Source organism: Carlito syrichta, unplaced genomic scaffold (genome assembly GCF_000164805.1).
Source record: "Carlito syrichta isolate Samal-C Ts95f unplaced genomic scaffold, Tarsius_syrichta-2.0.1 Scaffold312553, whole genome shotgun sequence".
In the NCBI taxonomy this organism is placed as follows: Eukaryota; Metazoa; Chordata; class Mammalia; order Primates; family Tarsiidae; genus Carlito; species Carlito syrichta.
This window is the reverse complement of record NW_007256649.1, coordinates 110,011-128,294: the sequence shown is the minus strand read 5'-3', so window position 1 is coordinate 128,294 and position 18,284 is coordinate 110,011. Positions and strand designations below refer to the sequence as shown.

The 18,284-nt window shown below is 39.7% G+C and overlaps 1 protein-coding gene across 5 annotated transcripts in view; it reads right to left on the bottom strand.

Annotated features, from left to right (window-relative positions):
- JAKMIP2 (janus kinase and microtubule interacting protein 2) overlaps positions 1–3,436 on the bottom strand; it is a 71,067-nt gene extending 67,631 nt beyond the window's left edge. For all 5 annotated transcript variants that reach the window (XR_505121.2, XM_008069926.2, XM_008069923.2 and 2 more), the window contains exons 1-2: positions 3,379–3,436; positions 1,677–1,954 (exon numbers count right to left, since the gene is read on the bottom strand). Coding sequence is in view for 4 of the 5 variants with exons in the window: in XM_008069926.2 (XP_008068117.1) it covers positions 1,677–1,805 (129 nt within the window). In the remaining variant the exon portion in view is untranslated. The remainder of the gene's footprint in view (positions 1–1,676; positions 1,955–3,378) is intronic.
- Between the last annotated feature and the right edge of the window lie 14,848 nt (positions 3,437–18,284).

The following is an 18,284-nucleotide window of genomic DNA, read 5'->3' as shown; positions in this document are numbered from 1 at the left end:
CCCAGGTGGGTCCCGAACCCATGGGCTCAGGCAATCCACTCACCTCAGCCTCCCAAAGGCGCGGGATTACAGGCTGAGCCACCGAGCCCGACTAGAAAATACTAATCTTAATAACGTTTTTGACAGTTCACTACGTGTTAGGTAGCTCTCTGAGCACTTGACATATTCTTATTCAATCCTTGTAAATACTTTATGGACTTGTCTAATTTACACCTCATCACAGCCCTATGATATAATAGTGATGTTTTACTAATGAAGCAACTAAGATATAAGGAATGAATTTGCTTTTGATTATTATACTATTCAATCAACAAACATATGCTGATAATTTAAGTTCTGGACATTATTTAAGCCAGGAGTTTCCAACTCCCAGGTCATGGTCAAAGCTTGTTAGGAACCGGGCTGTAAAGCAGGAGGTGAGTGGCAAGCAAGCAAAGCTTCATCTGTATTTACAGCCGCTCCCCATCGCTCGCCTGACCACCTGAGCTCCGCCTCCTGTCAGATCAGCACTGAAAAGCCTGCTTCCGTTTCTAACATCCTATCTTTGTGAAGCAGGGTTTTCTGCAATGACAGCAACCAGAACAAGATTATGGAGCAGACTGAACATAGGCAACACACTTTGGGTGTCACTGTCGCCCATCACCGCCAGATGGGACCATCTAGTTAGAGAAAAACAAACCCAGGGCTCCTATTGATTCTGCATTATGTGAGTTGTATAATGTATAATTCTGCATTATGCTTCATTATATATTATGACGTAATAATAGAAATAAAGTACATAATAGATGTAATGTGCCTGAATCATCCCGAAACCATCCCCCCATCCTGTTTGTGGAAAAATTGTCTTTCATGAAATTGGTCCCTATATCAAAAAGGTTGGGGACCGCAGATTTAGGATGTAGGGATACTAAGTAAGCTAAGTCCCTGCTTTCACAGAGATCACAATGGACTGGGGAGAGATAGTACTAAACCAGTGAATAAATAAGTATATAAACTGTTATGAAATAAGCAAATAGGCTCTGGCACTGGGAAGTGTTCTGTTTTATAGACTGTGGTCATCTGAGTGATACTTGAGCAGACACCTGGAGGAGAGAGGAGGAGGAGCAGGAAGCTGACCAGAAGAAGAAGAAGATCAAAGGCCCAGCTGTGGTCAGCATCTCTCTCTTGGCCCGGCAAAGGGCCAGAGCATAATGATCGAGAAAGAGGAGAGGGAGATGAGTCAGATAGGGGCTGGTGGTAACATCCTGTGATGGGAGGGAAAGACTTCGACTCCAGGAGAGGTAGGAAGTCACGGGAGAATACTGGACAGTGGAGGATCAAAGTGTGATGCATGTTAGGACGACTGCTCTGATGCTGTGGGGTACGACCTAGAGAGGGCCAGGCAAAACTTGCCCAAGTATTGAGCACTGAGCAGAAGTGGTGGAGGCTGTCATCTCCACTCTCTATCTGGCTTCCTGAGGAGGCAGAGACTCGTCTAGTGAGTACACTGCTCCTTCTTCCTGTGTATCCTACTCAGCTCTCCACACCCCATACAGGAGAATCTTTGTGTACAGGGATCGTTGCCCTCTCTGGCAAATGGCAGGAGTCTCCAGGAGCCAGCAGGCAGAGCTGTGGTCCCTGCATGTGGCAGGGCCAGGGCTGCTCTCAAGGCCATGGCCACAGTGGCCCACACTCACCTTGGACTTCTCCTGGTGCAGCTCTATCTGGATGTCGGTGAGCTTGGTCCTGAGGTCTTCATTGGCAGCTTGAAGGGCAACAATGAGTGCCTCGGGCTTCTCGCCCTTATTCCGCCCTTTCTTGGACATTGTTCCTTTCTAAATGGAGTCTGTTGGGTTTTAATTTTCTTTCAAACAGGTGCTGCCATGTTCCTGTTCCTTATCCTGGAGTGTGATGTCTCAGCATCTACTGTGTGGTGCTCCTTGGTAAGGTCTCCTTGACTGCTGCCCTGGAAGCCCTGAATAGAGGACACAGACAACGGTTATTGTTTTGGCAAAGGTCTGTGTGAAGTGCCAGTCAGTTCACTCTCAGCCCGAGAGGTGCTCCAGTTCTCCCGCCCACTTTGCACAGAAACGTAGAATTATCGTTCCAAAAGGTTAGTCTGGTTATGTCCATGCCTTGCTCATAATCCTTCACCTGTACACATATGGCTCTCATGCCTTGGAGAGCTCTTTCTGCTGAACTGCCCACTCTTCTGTCCTTGTATCCCCCATGTTACCAACTGATACTCTGGCCATAAGGGACACAGTTATTAACGGAAGTCACCTATGTGGTGAACTCATAAAGCAGAGAGCCCCAACTTTAAGAAAACCCAATGTACAAAGACAGAAGCTTATGCAAGTAATGGCTAAACTGTGAGAGTGGGATTACCTACAAATGGATTACTGGATTAACAGAGCCACTCACATATTCATTCATTCAGTTAATATTGTTAGCACTGCTTCCATGTGCTGTGGTGGGTACAGTATGTTGACACAGAAAAATAAGTCCGAATTCCAACCAAGAGGAAAAATTTTTTCTATCTAATCTCTATCATCTATCCATCTATCAATCCCATCTATCATTCTATCTATATCATCCATCTATCTCTATCATCTATGTACCCGTCTCTATTGTCCATCTCTATGTATGTATGAATCTATCTCTATCATCTATCTCATTTATCATCTCTACCACCCATGTACCTCTAATCATCTATTTATCTACCTATCTATCTATGTATCTATGCATTTATGTATCTATCTCTATCACTTATCATCTCTATCATCTACCTATCTCTAAGCATCTATCTCTATCATCTATCTATTATCTATATCATCTATTTCATCTATCATCTATCTATGCATCTATCTCTATTATTCATATCTATCATCTCTATCATCCATCTATGCATGTCTCTCTCTCTAGCATCTATTTATCTATCATCTATATCCTCTATCATTTATCTCTCTATTTATCTCTTCCATCCACCTATCTTTATCATCTATCACTGTTATATCTATCATCTATCTATCTAGTTCATCTATCTAATCTATCTCATTATCTATCTCTATCATCTATCTGTTATCTATTTATCTACCTAATCATCTATCTCTATCATTTCTACGAATCGTCCTCCCTACCTCCCTATCTAATCATGTCTGTTATCTATCTATCATCTACCTACTTCATCTATATAACTTATCATCTATCCATCTATCATCTTACCTATCTAGCTCTTTCATCTATCTATCTATCTATCTATCTATCTATCTATCTATCTATCTATCTATCTATCTATCTATCCATCCATCAACCTATCTACCTACCTTCCTATCTACATTGATCTATCTATATTATTACCTATCATCTATCTGATAAATGTTTTTTAGAGAAACTCACACTAACTGCTTCAGAAGTATAGATAGGGCCTCTCTTTTTGTCTGAGGTGAATAAGAAAGGCTCCCTGAAGAAGATACCCTTGCCTGGAAACTGAGGCATGGGTAAGGTGATCACAGATGGAGACAAAGGTGAAGCATCCTGGGAAAAAAGAAATGCAGGTGTTGAGACATAACAGAAATTGCAGTGACCCTTTTGTGGGAAAACGAGTATGATTAATTACACCCCCAGATATGGTCAATGGGTACTAATGCTGGAAAGTGTCCTGTAAAGTGCAGATGGTGGGGAGACCTAGAATTCCAAGCTTGGAATTGTGGAATCCTTTTTCAGTAGGCAACAGGGAAGCTGCTGAAGTTCTTGGCAGGTGTGAGCCCTAATAGAGCAGAACCTCAGTGTGGTTATTCTGGTGGGAGAGTGGAGGGAGAAAGGAGGCAGGGAGACCAGATAGGAGCCTACAGACAGGTGAAAGATGCTGAGAGCTTAATAGGAATGGTGCAAGAGGAGAGGAGGGGAAGGTAAATGTGTCTTTATTTACAAATTCTAAATATCTCATAGGAACAAGTTTGTCAAAAAAACATCAATAGGAAACTGTTAAACTCAGTGGGAAAGCAGGACAAGAATTTGCAGAACGTTTCTCATGCAGCCTTCAAAAAACTGGAAGTTGGGTCTACGGAGGAGCAAAGGGAACAAAGGGAACCCCTGGCACCACTTGCACATGCCAGCAGCTGCTGCTTTCTGAAGGCACCACAGACAGACCAGAAGGCCACGCTGAGACCCTGGGCTTTTGAGCACTGAGGCTATGCTCTTCGGAGTGCGTCCCTGGGGGCATGTGCACAGGGAGAGGCTGGGGATGGGAGGTTGCTCTTGTCCACAATAGAACACTTGTCTTCTTGTGCTGGACAGTGGAATTGTCCTTCATGCCTCTTTTACAAAGCTTGCCAAATCATTAACATGCAAGGCTGGGAGACCTCTGAGAGACTACCTTTGCTTTCAGTATTGAAATAAATTCAGCTGAAATTAAGTGAACACCCATGTGACAACTACCACTAGGCACAAAGATAAATAAGACAGGGCTCAACCTCAAGTAGGTACTGGGTGAGTGAGTTCCCCCGTGTGTCTTACACTTTCTCACCCCCGGGTGCCGCTAATGCCATTGATCTCCAGGCCTCTCCAGATGATCTCCTCTGGTTAGGACCCAGCATATGTCCAGAGATTTGACCATTCTCCAAACCCCAGGCTCACATGCACACTCAACTGCTTCCTTACCAAATCCAGCTGAATGCCTGCCTGGCATCTCAGTAATAATTAATACAGATGTCTTTACTACTAGTCCCCCAAACTTTATTTTCCTGAGTTTTCCCATATCATCAAGTGACATTGCCATGTGCTGGGGTGTACCAGATATAAGCTGGGTGGCATCCTTTTTTCTGCTTTATTCCTTGTTTCTCTGATCCAGTTCACTAGGAAGTTCTGTTTGCCTTCCCTATAAAATATGTCTGTCTTTGGCCAACTTCTCTCAAATCCCCTAAGTGCTGTTGGAACTCAGAGGAAAAAGGAGCTGGGGAAAAGCTTAATTGTCCCTCTTGAATGAAGACAGGGCTTTTCTAGATGGAGATATGGAACGGAAGGTGAAGGCTTGGGCCAAAACCTGGAGCCACACATTTGCCTGATGTATTCAGGAAGGATTGTAGACTGGGAGAAGACAGGTTGAGGTAGAATTTCAAAGGTTCCCGCATGCTAGGCTAGGGAGTTTGGACTTGATCATGCAGGCATGAGAAAGTAGAGCAGTATTCAAATATAAGAGCAATCATCATCATAAAAGCTGACAGTGATGACTGTTCAGCATGTGTCCATCACTGGACTACGCCCGTAACAGACTGTGCTCAATTAATTCTCAGAAAGATTCAGGGAGCAATGATGAGTTGAAAGATTAGGTGACTTGCCTGCAGAGATCAACTTGAGAGGAGGTGAAGCTCGGATTCAAATTCCAGCAATCCGAGACTGGGACCCAAGCTCTTATCCTGTCGGCTGTGCTCTTCCTATGTGCATTTGAGGAAGGTACTGCATCTGAGGGAGTCAGCAAGGCTGCTCCAAGACAGATGAAAAGGAGGCGGCAGCTTTGACACACTTGGAGACATTGAAGGGATCATGCCCTATTTTAAAACATTATTACTAGTTTGAACAGACTTCTCTCCCATTAGAAATAGAGGGTACTAGCTCTGAAGAATTGTTTGCAGCAAAAATGTGCCAATGGAACAGATATAATAGATATATTTTACACTTTAACTCATAATCCTTTCTTAAAAAATATAAAACTTTGTGCCTGACTGTATGTATTTTTAAACTGGGAAGTACTGTGAATTGAGTCCCATAAAGGTTGAAGAAAAAGAAAGTTAGATGTACAGTCAGAAAAGAAAAAGCATCATAGGAAATTACTGATGGCATCAGCTCATGGATACCTTCACAAGAGCAACACCATAACTGTGGTCCTATACACCTCCTGGCACAGGAGAACTTTCCAAAGCCTTCTCCAGTCATAATGGACACCTGCAATCTCACAGTTCTCATATTCTAATTTCACTGCAACTCTTCGGTCTTCTGGTACTGCCTTTTGTTTTTTTCACAGCTTTTTGGGGATATAAGTCATATATCATAAAATTCATACTTTAAAAATTTACAACCCAGTGGATTTTAGTGTATTCACAAGGTTGTGCAAACATCACCACAATCAATTTTAGAACATTTTTATCACCCCAAAAAGAAACTCTATAACTGTGAATGGTCATTCACTATTCCCTATTGAACCCCCTATCCCTTGGCAGCCACTAAGTCTACTCTTTGTCTCTAGAGATTTGCCTCTTCTGGACATTTTATGTAAAGTGAATCATAAGATGTATACTTTTTGTGACTGCTCTGCTCTTCTTGCCTTATCCCATCCTGAATAAAGATGTGCATTTTGGTCTACACTTCTGGCCTTATCCTGTCCTTAATCTGGCTCCTCTGACAGCCACCAAGGCTGAGTCTCTCTGTAACCATGTCTGAGTTATTGATAAAGATACTGGAGAGCTGGGCGTGGTGGTTCACACCTGTAATGCCAGCACTTTGGGATGTGGGGGTGAGAGCATTGCCTGAGCTGAGAGGTTCGAGACCAGTCTGGGAAACTTGATGAGACCTTGTCTCTACAATAAATCAAAAAATTAGCCCAATGTCATGGCATGTGCCTGTAGTTCCAGTTACTTGGAAGGCTGAGGTGGAAGGATGAACTAAACCCAGCAGGTTGAAGCTACAGTGGCTGTGAGCATGCCATTGCACTCAAAAAAAAAAAAAAAAAAAAAGAAACTAGAGAACTGAGAAACAGCCTCTCAGGAATATTTGCATTTTAAAATGTGATCATTGCTTGAGAGCAAATCTTAATGCAGGAGTGGATTATCAGTGGTAGAATTCCAGTAGTCACTTATTCATTTAGCAGACATTTATTGAGGAGGAAGCATAGAGTAGTGTTTTAGAGTAGAGCTTCTCAAATCTTTGATCTGGTTGCATCAAAATCTTCTGAGAGCTTTGGTGACCCAGAGCTCCATGCCTGAAGATTCTAGTGTAGTAGTTGTCAGGTGATTCTGACAAGACATCTTTGAGAGCTTCTGGTTAAGAATATGGGCTATGGAGTCAGAGAAGCCTGAGCTTAAATCTACCTCTGCACTTAGCAGCTTTATGATCTTGAATAAATCAGTTATCTAGGCCTGAGTATTTTTCATCTTTAAAATGAGGTGAGAGGGATGGGGATATACAGTACCTATGGCATTGGAGAGTTTGATGTTAGTGATGCTCTCACACAACTCAAGCCATAAATGCTAACCATTTATTGAGTGCTTTCTATGTCTACTATTAGCCAAGGTGGAGGAAATGAAATAACCTACAAGCACCACATTACAAGATGTGTAAGATTGGCAGGGGATATGCAAAAATAATGATAATTTAAGCTGCATGTGTATAGAAGCCTTCACATACTTAAAAGTTCTTATTCTTGGTTCCCAACAGATTTACTTAGGCATTGGTACAAAACCTTTGAGGGAGAGAAACCACTGAGAGCAGGGAGCGACACCAACATGGGCACCATCCTTCCTCGTGAACTTCCACCTGTGCAGTGTTTCTTAGAGACCACAGGTAGGATGCTGTATCTGACTCATCTCAAGATGGGGAACGCTACCCTTTTTGTGTTTAGGGAGCTGCCACATCTGTTCTTTATGACCAAATTACCAAGTCTAAAAATCTTCATTCATCATTCTTCTTTTTTAATCAACAAAAAGTATTTATTTATGGTGTACAAAATAATGTATCGAAATACTATACATTGTAGAATGGCTAAATCAAGCTAATTAACATATGCATGACCTGACATACTTATTTTATTGTGGTGAGAACATGAAAATCTACTTTCTTAACAATTTTTAAGTATACAATATGTTGTTATTAACTAGAGTCATCATGTATACACTAGACCTCCAAAATTATTCATAACTCCTGTCTGACTGGAATTTTGTATCCCTTGGCCAACATCCTCCCATTCTCTCCCATTCCTACCAGCCCCAGTAGTCACAATTCTACTCTCTGCTACCATGAATATCCCATCCCCATATAAGTGAGATCATGCACTATTTGTCTTTCTGTGCTTGGCTTATTTCACTTAACATAATGTCCTCCAGGTTCTCTTTATACATTTTCTTTATCCATTTATTCATTGATGAATATGTATGTTGATTTAATATCTTGACTATTGTGAATAATAGCATTTTTTAATGACATATATTTCAAGATTACACTCAAGAAGCTGGAAGCATATTAAACCAATTTATAAGTATTTAAATATCATGAATCTGTGCTATCACTCTTAGATTACAATCCTGGCTGCATAGTCTTTTCAGGAAAGTTAAAATATCCTAGAAACATGAATATTTTGATGTTCAATTTCACTTTCTATTGGCTCTCACATCATAAAGTACTATGCAATTCTTTGTCAGAAATGAGGCCACATATTTGGCCAAGAAAACATGGCCACTATTTACTGAGCTCTCTTCTTGGCCTTTTGTAGGTTAAAAAATATATCATTCCTACTCCTAGGTAGCTTCCACCCTGTTAGAGGAGACAAACACCTGCAAAGAGAAAACCAGTTCTAGAAAGAGATGAATGGTAGAGGCTGTGAGAGTGGCTCAATGTGGACTGAGACTGTCACAGCAAGGGTGGCTTTGTCACCTCCCGTAACGAGCCAGGCACTGCACTAAGCACCAACTCACTGAACTATCCCAATTAAACCTTTCAGATTTCTACTCATTATACTTTAGATGGGGAAATAAGGGTCAAAGAGATTAATTAACTTGTTGAAAACTACAGTTATGAAATGGCAGTGCAGCAACTCAAATATACACCTCTCAGTCTCCAAAGCTTTTAACTACAAGAGCACTTTCTGAAAGAGGGCAGGACTCCACTCTGCTTGCCAGTAGGCTACAGAGATGGCAATGGATGAAAGTAGAGTGCTAGAAGGTAGTGGTTAAGAGCTGGAGATTTCAAATCAGAAAACTGGCTTTGAATCAAATTTCCTTGCTGCACATTCTGGAGAATTTACTGCAACTCTAAGCTTGTTTCCTCACTGTAAAATGGGGAATGCTATGTATTCACCTTACGAAGCTCTTCCAAGGAATAAGCTAAATTGTAAAATGATTAGCAAACTATTGTCATACTTACTTTTTTTTTCCAGGACATTAACTATCCACCAAAAACCAGCTTACATTTAAAGTGATGAAGAAATAGCCTTTTGTGTTGAAGGCAGGCTGAGATCCCTGAAGAGACTAAAGAAACTCAGGCTTATACTCTTTGGGGAAATGAGATCTGCATCGACAGTATCAGAATTCCCAGGGGGTCTGGACTTCGCAGCTGGTTCTGCCCCAAGTTATGAGCTGAATACAGTCTTTATTAACCTCAGGTTTTCCAGTATGGATGTTGCCACTGAGCTAAGATCTGAAAGAGACTGTTATATAAAACAGTTAGAGTTCACATGTATGACACTAAATGCTTCTACCCTTTTCCATAATTAATATCTGGGCATGTCCACTCTAAAAGAGCCATGTTAGTTCATCTAAGCCCTACTTCTTTTCCAAAGATGAAGCTTCTGAATAAGATGCTGTTAGTGTTTACAATGAATGAATTAAACTTGCACCCTTTAATCCTGGTCACTTGCAGAGACATGTTGTCACTTTTTAAACCATTCTCTATACAGAAAAAAATGTCTCATTGTGTTCATGAAATTGATACAGAAATTTAATATAAAGGAAGGAGGGCTGTTGTTTAAGCCAATACAACCCCAGAGGTCTAGTTTCCCTAAATAAAGGGAATATGTTGGCATGGCTATGGAGTCAAAAGACTTTTAATCCATTACACATGTTAGAAAAAAATACATATAAAAAATGTCGACATTCAGCACAGTAGCATTTATGCGTCTTTGGGATTGTGAGTTGCCAGGTTTGTATGTCTCTTTTAAAGTTTGCTTTTCTCTTTCCTACTCTTCCCCCAAATTACCTTCTTTATCACATAATAATAAAAGTAATTACTACAAGTTATGTAAAGTCAACATGTCTTTTTGCATGAAAAGAATGTTCTATAAATATAACCCAAAAGTTATTACTCTTGATGGATTTGTTTTTTAGATCTTAGGAGTAAAACCTCCTATTCGAAGTACACTTCATGAAATGTGGAGTAAGACAGAGTACACCGCACACACACAAGACAACTAACTTCTTCAAGAGGGACTGTCAGCAAGGCTTGGCAGAGGTGACGTCTAAGTGGAGACCCAAAGAAGCAGCATTTATCCAGAACTGGTCTACTACTAAGCAAGACTTTGTTCATGCAATTATTTGTTTAATGTCTCTCTTCCTTCCTCAACTCCCTGGTGAACTCCCTCCTACTCATCGTTTAGGGCCAGATCAAATGTCATTTCATGTTCCTTCATACCCCTTTACCATACTCTGGGTAAATACATTATTCCTTCATCTAGGTCTTTATGTTCACTTTGAAGATACTTCTTCCAGTATTCATCACTGACTCATTAATTTATTCACTCATTAATTCACAGATATTTATGAAGCACTTGGTGGAGGATGTGTCTGTGCTAAGCAAGACAGACAAGATCCCTGGCCTTCCCAGAGGAGGAATCAGCAATTTAATCAGTGTCATAATTGCTTGGGGGATAGGAGAGGGGAACCCCAGGAGTCTTGGTGAGAGAAGAGATTCCGTGGGAAAAGTGATATATAATGAACATCCAAAAGATGAGAAAGAATCAACCAGCAAAGGATTCAGGTGGGAAAGAAGAATGTTCTGGGCAAAAAGAGCAATGAGTATGAAGATTCAGAGGAAAAAGAAATACAAATGATGCCAGGAAGAAAGACACTGGCAAGAGTTTGGAGAGTGAATGGAAAATGGCAAGAAATGAGCTCTGAGAGGTGGGCAGTGGCAGAGGGTGGAGGATCGGATAAAGTATGTGAAGAACGGGACTACATCCACACAGCAAGTTGCCATACCAGGAGTCTCATGGAGGGGAGTGGCTTGACGAAATTCTGGTTTTAGTAACAATCCTCTGGTAATGGATGACAGAGTAGACTAAAAGGGTAGTCACAGAGGCATGAAGAACAGCAAGGACTTTGTGGCCGTACTCATTATCCATATGTAAACAATTACAATCACTCTTTAGGTGACTGAGTCATATTCATGTTTGTGTTCGCAGTACTTGTCAGCAATGACCACCATGAAGTTCAATTTAATTAACATTGATCCAGATCCAAAGAAAACACTGAGACTGAGGAACATGTTTTACAATTTCTACAGAGGTCACTTATAATTATGCTTATTATGGACTTTTTTTTTTTTTTTTACTTTGCAAGAGTCCTTGAATGACTGTTTCAGGCAAAAGTTAAAGCTTGATATAACAGTTAAATAAACAATAAAATTAAATACATTTTTCTTTAAGCCATGTGCTGATATTGCAAAATCCTTGCTGCTACTCATCACAGCCCCAAGCTTCATTTTACTCCTCAGCACTGGGCAAGCCATCCTATATTTTACTCATCTGTCTGGATTTAGAAAAGTAAATCCACTAGTATGAGTTTAGTAAAGTAAGTCTCTGAGCACCATATATTTTTATTTTATCTTCTTTTCCTTCTGAATTCAAGGTATTTTTCAAATGTTGTAGAGTGAGAGTGTCATCTTCATTGATAATGGAGGAGAAACCTCAAACACAGCAGAAAGCAATGATGTTTTCAAGGTGAGATACAGCAAGAGGCCCACGACAGAACCCTGCCTGGTGAAGGCATGAGTGTGGTTATTAAAAACAAGCTATTATGTAAATTTATTTAAGGGAGTGGTCTTCATATAAATGTATTTGTAGCTGACATCAAGATTTTCTATTTTAGGTATAAGTGAAATATACATAACCTATTCTGTTGTTTCCTTGGTAATTGTTTTCAAAGACCTTGATTTTTAAAAAAATCTATCAAAAGGTACCTTTGTGAGGTGTAAAATATGAGCGAAAATTTCTATATATAAGAGGTGAATGATGTATGTATGCTACTTTAAAAAGGCAGAGCAATTTTGATATAAAGATACATACTGATTAATATTACTTAAGCAAAAGTATATGTAGTTTGATTAAAATAGCTTTTAGACATATCATACAGTTTATTATAAGGAATTGCATTTAATGTTCCATATTCTACATATGAAAAACTGACTAGCCAGGCTCAGTGGCTCAGCCTGTAATCCCGTGCCTTTGGGAGGCTGAGGTGAGTGGATTGCCTGAGCCCGCGGGTTCAAGACCCACCTGGGCAGGCGAGACCTCCTCTTTACAATAAATCAAAAAATTAGCCAGGTGTGGTAGCGTGCGCCTGTAATTCCGGCTATTTGGAAGGCTGAGGTGGAGGGATCGCCGGTGCCCAGCAGGTAGAGGCTGCGGTGGCTGGGAGTGGCCATTGCACTCCAGTCTGGGTGACGGAATGAGATTCCAACTCTAAAAAAAAAAAAAAAAAAAAAAAAAAAAAGAAAGAAAAAACTGACTATTCAAATTTTCTCTATGTTATAATATGGTATAATATAGTGATAAATTACAGAGCAACATACAAGGAGGAACTCACAAAAAAACCTGGAATTAACACTTGGCATGTGTTCCTTCAGATCAAACAGTCAACCAGAGTTTTTATCTGAATGTTTTGTAAAGGTTGCATCACGATTTGTGAAAGAAGTGTCCTGAGATGCGGCAAACAGGTGACTAGTTCTTCTACTATACCAATGTGCCTGCCCACATCGCACTGAGTGTTCAGCAGTTTTTGGCTGAAAGTGGCATGACCTCCATGCACCACCCTACCTATTCACCTGATCTCGCCCTGAATGACTTTTTAAATTTTCCTGGATGAAAAAAATCCTCAAAGAGACACATTTTGCCCATGTGGAAGAGGTGAAACCAAAAATGGCAGATACACTAAAAGGCATCAAAATTGATGAGTTCAAAAACTGTTTTGAGCAGTGGAAAAAAGCATCTTGATGGGTGTATTGCATCAAAAAATGAGTGCTTTGAAGGTGAATGAAGTTAAAACATGTAAGAATAGATACACAATTTTTAATAAATAAATGTTGTGGGCTTTTTTTTTTTTTTTTAAAGCCCTTCCCTATATATCTTTTTTTAACATCTAGGATTCTGGAGTAGCAAAGAGTGCAATCTAGTAGGGCTTGAAGTCCTTCCCACTGCATTCCCTTTGAAGACTCAAAGCAGAGTCTTTCCAGAGCCCATCCTCTGCCTAGGTTGGCTAGGCACTTCCTCAGAGCAATATTCACCAAGGAGAAACCCCACAGACACTATTGCAACTGCCTTTCTCCCACAAGTGCCACCTCTTGGCTAGAAGTCAATAGCACAGCCCACACATCAAATATAATACCTCAGCTTTGGGAAGGCCTGATCCCAGACCTCAGCTAACATCGTTTTTCAAGCCACTCAGACCACTTAGAACGCTGTGAGCCAGTGCAGGTACCCAGCACAGGACTGCTACAGGTAGCTACTGAAAAACTCACTACATCAAGGCTATATATAACAAACGAAACCATACAGTGCCTACATCAGCCTCAAGTAAGAAGAAATAGTCTACCTAAATGGGAAGAAACCAGAAAAATAATTCTGACAATATGAAAAAACAGATTCTCCAACACCCCCAAATGACCACACTAACTCTTCAACAATGGACCCTAACCCAAATGAAACTTTTTGAAATTCCAGACATAGAATTCAAAAGGTTGACTGTAAAACTGATCAATGAGCTTCAGGAGAAAACTGAAAACCAACATAAATAAATTAACAAAACTATTCAGGACATGGAAGAAAAATTATCCCAAAAGACGGGCACCTTAAAAAAAAAGGTGAAATTCTGGAAATGAAAGCTCATTCAGGAAATAGAAGATATAGTGGAAAGTTTTAACAGTAGACTAGAACAAGCAGAAGAAGGGATCTCAGAACTTGAAGACAAGGCTTTTGGATTGATCCAGGCAGACAACAATAAAGAAGAAAGAATCAAGAGAATGAAACAACATCTCCCAGAAATGTGGGATTATGTAAAATGGCCAAACCTAAGTATCATAGGTGTCCTTGAGGAAGAAGAGAAAGCACCAGGTCTGGAAAACCTGTTTGAGGAAATAATGGAGGAAAATTTCCCTGGCCTTGCCATATGTCTAAACATTCAGGTATAAGACCAAAGAACCCCCAGAAGATTCACTGCAAAAAGGTCATCCCTAAGGCATATAATCATCTGGGTATGCAAAGTTAATGTGAAGGAAAGAATTTTAAGAGCAGTGAGACAAAAACAAGCCAGAAGGAATTGGGGCCCCATCTTCAATCTCCTCAGACAAAACAACACTCAGCCAAGGATTGTGTATCCTCAACACTAAGCTTCATAAATGAAGGAGAAATTAAGTTTTTCTCAGACAAGCAAACAATGAGGGAATCTATCGCCACTAGACCGGCTCTACATAAAATACTCAAAGAAGTTCTAAATGCCAAAACAAAAGGTCAAAATATATCAGTAGAAAACTGTTGGAAATCATGAAGCTCACAGGCCTTATGGAATACTAACACAACAGAGAAAATAAATAAATAAATAAAGCAACCAGATAACAACCAGTATGATAAATGGAATAGTACCTTTCATGTCATTGTCAATTCTGAATGTAAATGGTCTCAATGTTTCACTGAAAAGATACAGATTGGCAGAATGGATTTTAAAAACACAACCTAAATATCTGCTGCCTTCAAGAGACCACTTAACACACAAAGATGTCTACAGACTCAAGGTAAAGAGGTAGGAAAAACTATTCCATGTGAATGAAAAACAAAAATGAGCAGGAGCAGCCATTCTTATTTCAGATAAAACAGACTATAAACTGACAGTAAAAAAGACAAAGATAGTTATTATATAATGACAGAGGGATCAATCCAATGAGAAGACAGAACAATTTTAAATACATATGTGCCTAACACCAGAGCCCCCAGCTTTATGTAACAAATTCTACTAGACCTAAAAAAAGAGATCGCAATACAATAATAGTGGGAGACTTCAACACTCCATTGATAGCAACAGACAGATCATTAAGGCAGAAAGTCAACAAAGAAAAATTGGAGTTAAACCAGACCCTAGAGCAAATGGAACTAACAGACATCTACGGAACCTTCTACATCAAAACTACAGAATATATATTTTTCTCATCAGCACATAGAACATTCCAAGATATGTCATATGAGAGACCACAATTCAAGTCCCAATAAATTTTTAAAAATCAAAATCCTATCAAACACCTTCTCAGACCACAGTGGAATAAAACTAGAAGGTAACTCAGAAGAACTTGTGAAAGCAAACAAAAACACAGAAGTTAAACAATCTGCTCCTGAATTATCCTTGGGAAAACAATGAAATCAAGATGGAAATTTAAAAATTCCTCGGAATGAATGATAACAATGAAACAAGTTATCAAAACCTATAGTACACAGCAAAAGCTGTGCTTGGAGGAAAATGTATAACACTTAAGGCCTACATTAATAAGACTGAGATATTACATATTGACAACCTAATATCACACCTCAAGGAACTAGAAAAAATTTGAATAAACCAAACCCAAGGCTAGCAGAAGAAAAGAAATAATGGAAATCAGAGAATTAAGTGAAACTGAAAATTTAAAAAATACAAAAGCTCAATGAACCAAAAAGTTGGTTCTTTGAAAAGATAAACAGGCCGGGCTCGGTGGTTCAGCCTGTAATCCCAGCATTTTGGGAGGCCGAGGTGAGTGAATTGCCTGAGCTCACGGGTTCGAGACTCGCCTGGGCAACTTGGTGAGACCACATCTCTACAATAAATCAAAAAATTAGCCAGGCGTGGGAGTGCGTGTCTGTAGTTCCAGCTACTTGGAAGGCTGAGGTGGAAGGATCGCCGAAGTCCAGTAGGTTGAGGCTGCAGTGGCCGGGAGCAGCCACTGCACTCCAGTCTGGGCAACGGAGTGAGACTCCAACTCAAAAAAAAAAAAAAAAAAAAAAAAGATAAACAAAACTGACAGACCACTAACTAGATTAATTAAGAAATAAAGAGAGAATATGATACAACCCAAATATCTGCTGCCTTCAAGAGACCCACTTAACACACAATGGAAATTCAAAAATCATCTGAGACTATTAAGAACACCTGTATGCAAACAAAAGGGACTATCTAGAGGAAATGGATACATTCTTGGAAACATACAGCTCTCTAACCTCGAATCAGGAAGAAACAGAAACCCTGAACAGACCAACAACATGCAGCAAGGTTCAAAAAACAATTAGAGAAGTCCCCCAACAAAAAAAAGTCCAGAACCTAATGGGCTCACAGCTGAATTCTACCAGGTCTTCAAATAAGAACTGGTACCAATTTTGTTGAAGAGGTAGGAATCCTCTCTAAGTCATCCTGAATAGAGAAAAGTTGAACACATTCCCCCTCAGAATTGGAACAAGAAAAGGATGTCCACTTTCACCACTCCTATTCAACACAGTACTGGAAGCCCTAGCCAGAACAATCAGGCAAGAAAAATAAATAAACCATATCCAAATTGGAAAAGAAGAAATCAAACCCCATATCCAAATTGGAAAAGAAGAAATCAAACCATCTCTGTACGCTGATGACATGATCTTATACCTAGAGAATCCTAAAGCCTCTTCCAAAAGACTCCTGGACTTGATAAATGAATTTGGCAAAGTTTCAGGATACAAATTCACACACACAAAACAGTAGCACTGCTATACACCAACAGCCACCAAGCTGAGAGTCAAATCAAGAACTCAATTCCATTTACAATAGCATCCAAAAAGCTAAAATACGTAGGAATATATTTAACAGAGGAATTGAAAGAATTCCACAAGGAGAACTACAAACTTGAACGAAAGAAATCGTAGTGGACACAAACAAATGGAGAAATTCCCATCCATGCTCAAATACCTACAATCAACTGATCTTTGACAAAACAGGAAAAAGCATACACTGGGGAAAGAACACCCTCTTCAAGCAAATCAGCAAGAAAAAAGCAAGTAACCCCATTAAAAAGTGGGCAAATGGCGTGATCAGACATCTTTCAAAAGAAGATATAAAAATAGCGAAAACATATGACGAAATGTTCAACATCACTAATTGTCAGGAAAATACAAATCAAAACTACAATGAAAAACCACCTTACGCCAGTCAAAACGGCCATCATTAACAAAGAAGTAGTAGATGCCAGTGCCGGTGCAGAGAAAAGCACGAAAGCTTACGTACAGTTGGTGGCAGTGTAAATTAGTACAACTTCTATGAAAATTGATATGCAGATTCTCAAAGAACTAAAAGTAGATCTACCATTTGATCCAGCAATCCCACTACTAGATATCTACCCAAAGGAACACAGGTCGTTATATAAAAAAGACACCTATATCCACATGTTCACCACAGCACAATTTATAATTGCAAAGTTGTGGAATCAACCTTAAGGCACATCAACCAATCAGTGAATAATATAAACATGGTATATATACACTATGGAATACTATTCAGCTATCAAAAAGAATGAAATAATGTCTTTTGCAGCAACTTCTATGGAATTGGAGAACATCATCTTAAGTGAATAAACTCAGGAACAGAAACCAAACACCACGTGTTCTCACTTGTAAGTAGGAGCTATACTAAGTATCTGCAGACATGGAGAATGGTACAACGGACACTGGAGACTCAGAAGGGATTGGGGGAAGGGGTGGAGGGACAGAAAATCACCAACAGGATACAATGTGCACAGGTCGGGGTGGTGGATACACTCAAAGCTCAGACGAAAAGCCATTTGTACTCCTTAAAGGTACTGAAATAAAGAAAAAACAAAAAAGATGAAAGAAACCATCCCTGTGCTCAGGAAGAACAAGAGCTAACATTTTCAGGGTGCTTAGTATAAGCCAGACATGATATTAAATGATGTATATTTACCTTCTTATGTAATCAACATTATAACCATTATAGTTAAGAAAAAAGAGGCTCAAAGAAGAAATATGAATTGTGCAAAACTGTAGGTGGTAAGTGGCAAAGTCACTCTGTAACGTGGGTAGCCTTAGTGCACAGCCTGTAAACCCAGCTGGACCAGAAACCCTGGACAAGAAACATTCACTTATTTTTAGAGAAATTGCATTTGAGGGATGACAGTACTGTCTTATTATTTATTGATGTACCTATTTTTAAATTTCACACCTTATTTGACAAAACCTTCCAAACACTTAATAGAAATAAGCTTCAACATAATGTGATTTCACATTTAAAATGAAGTGGATAGTCCACGTATTTACACAAAGATAGGTG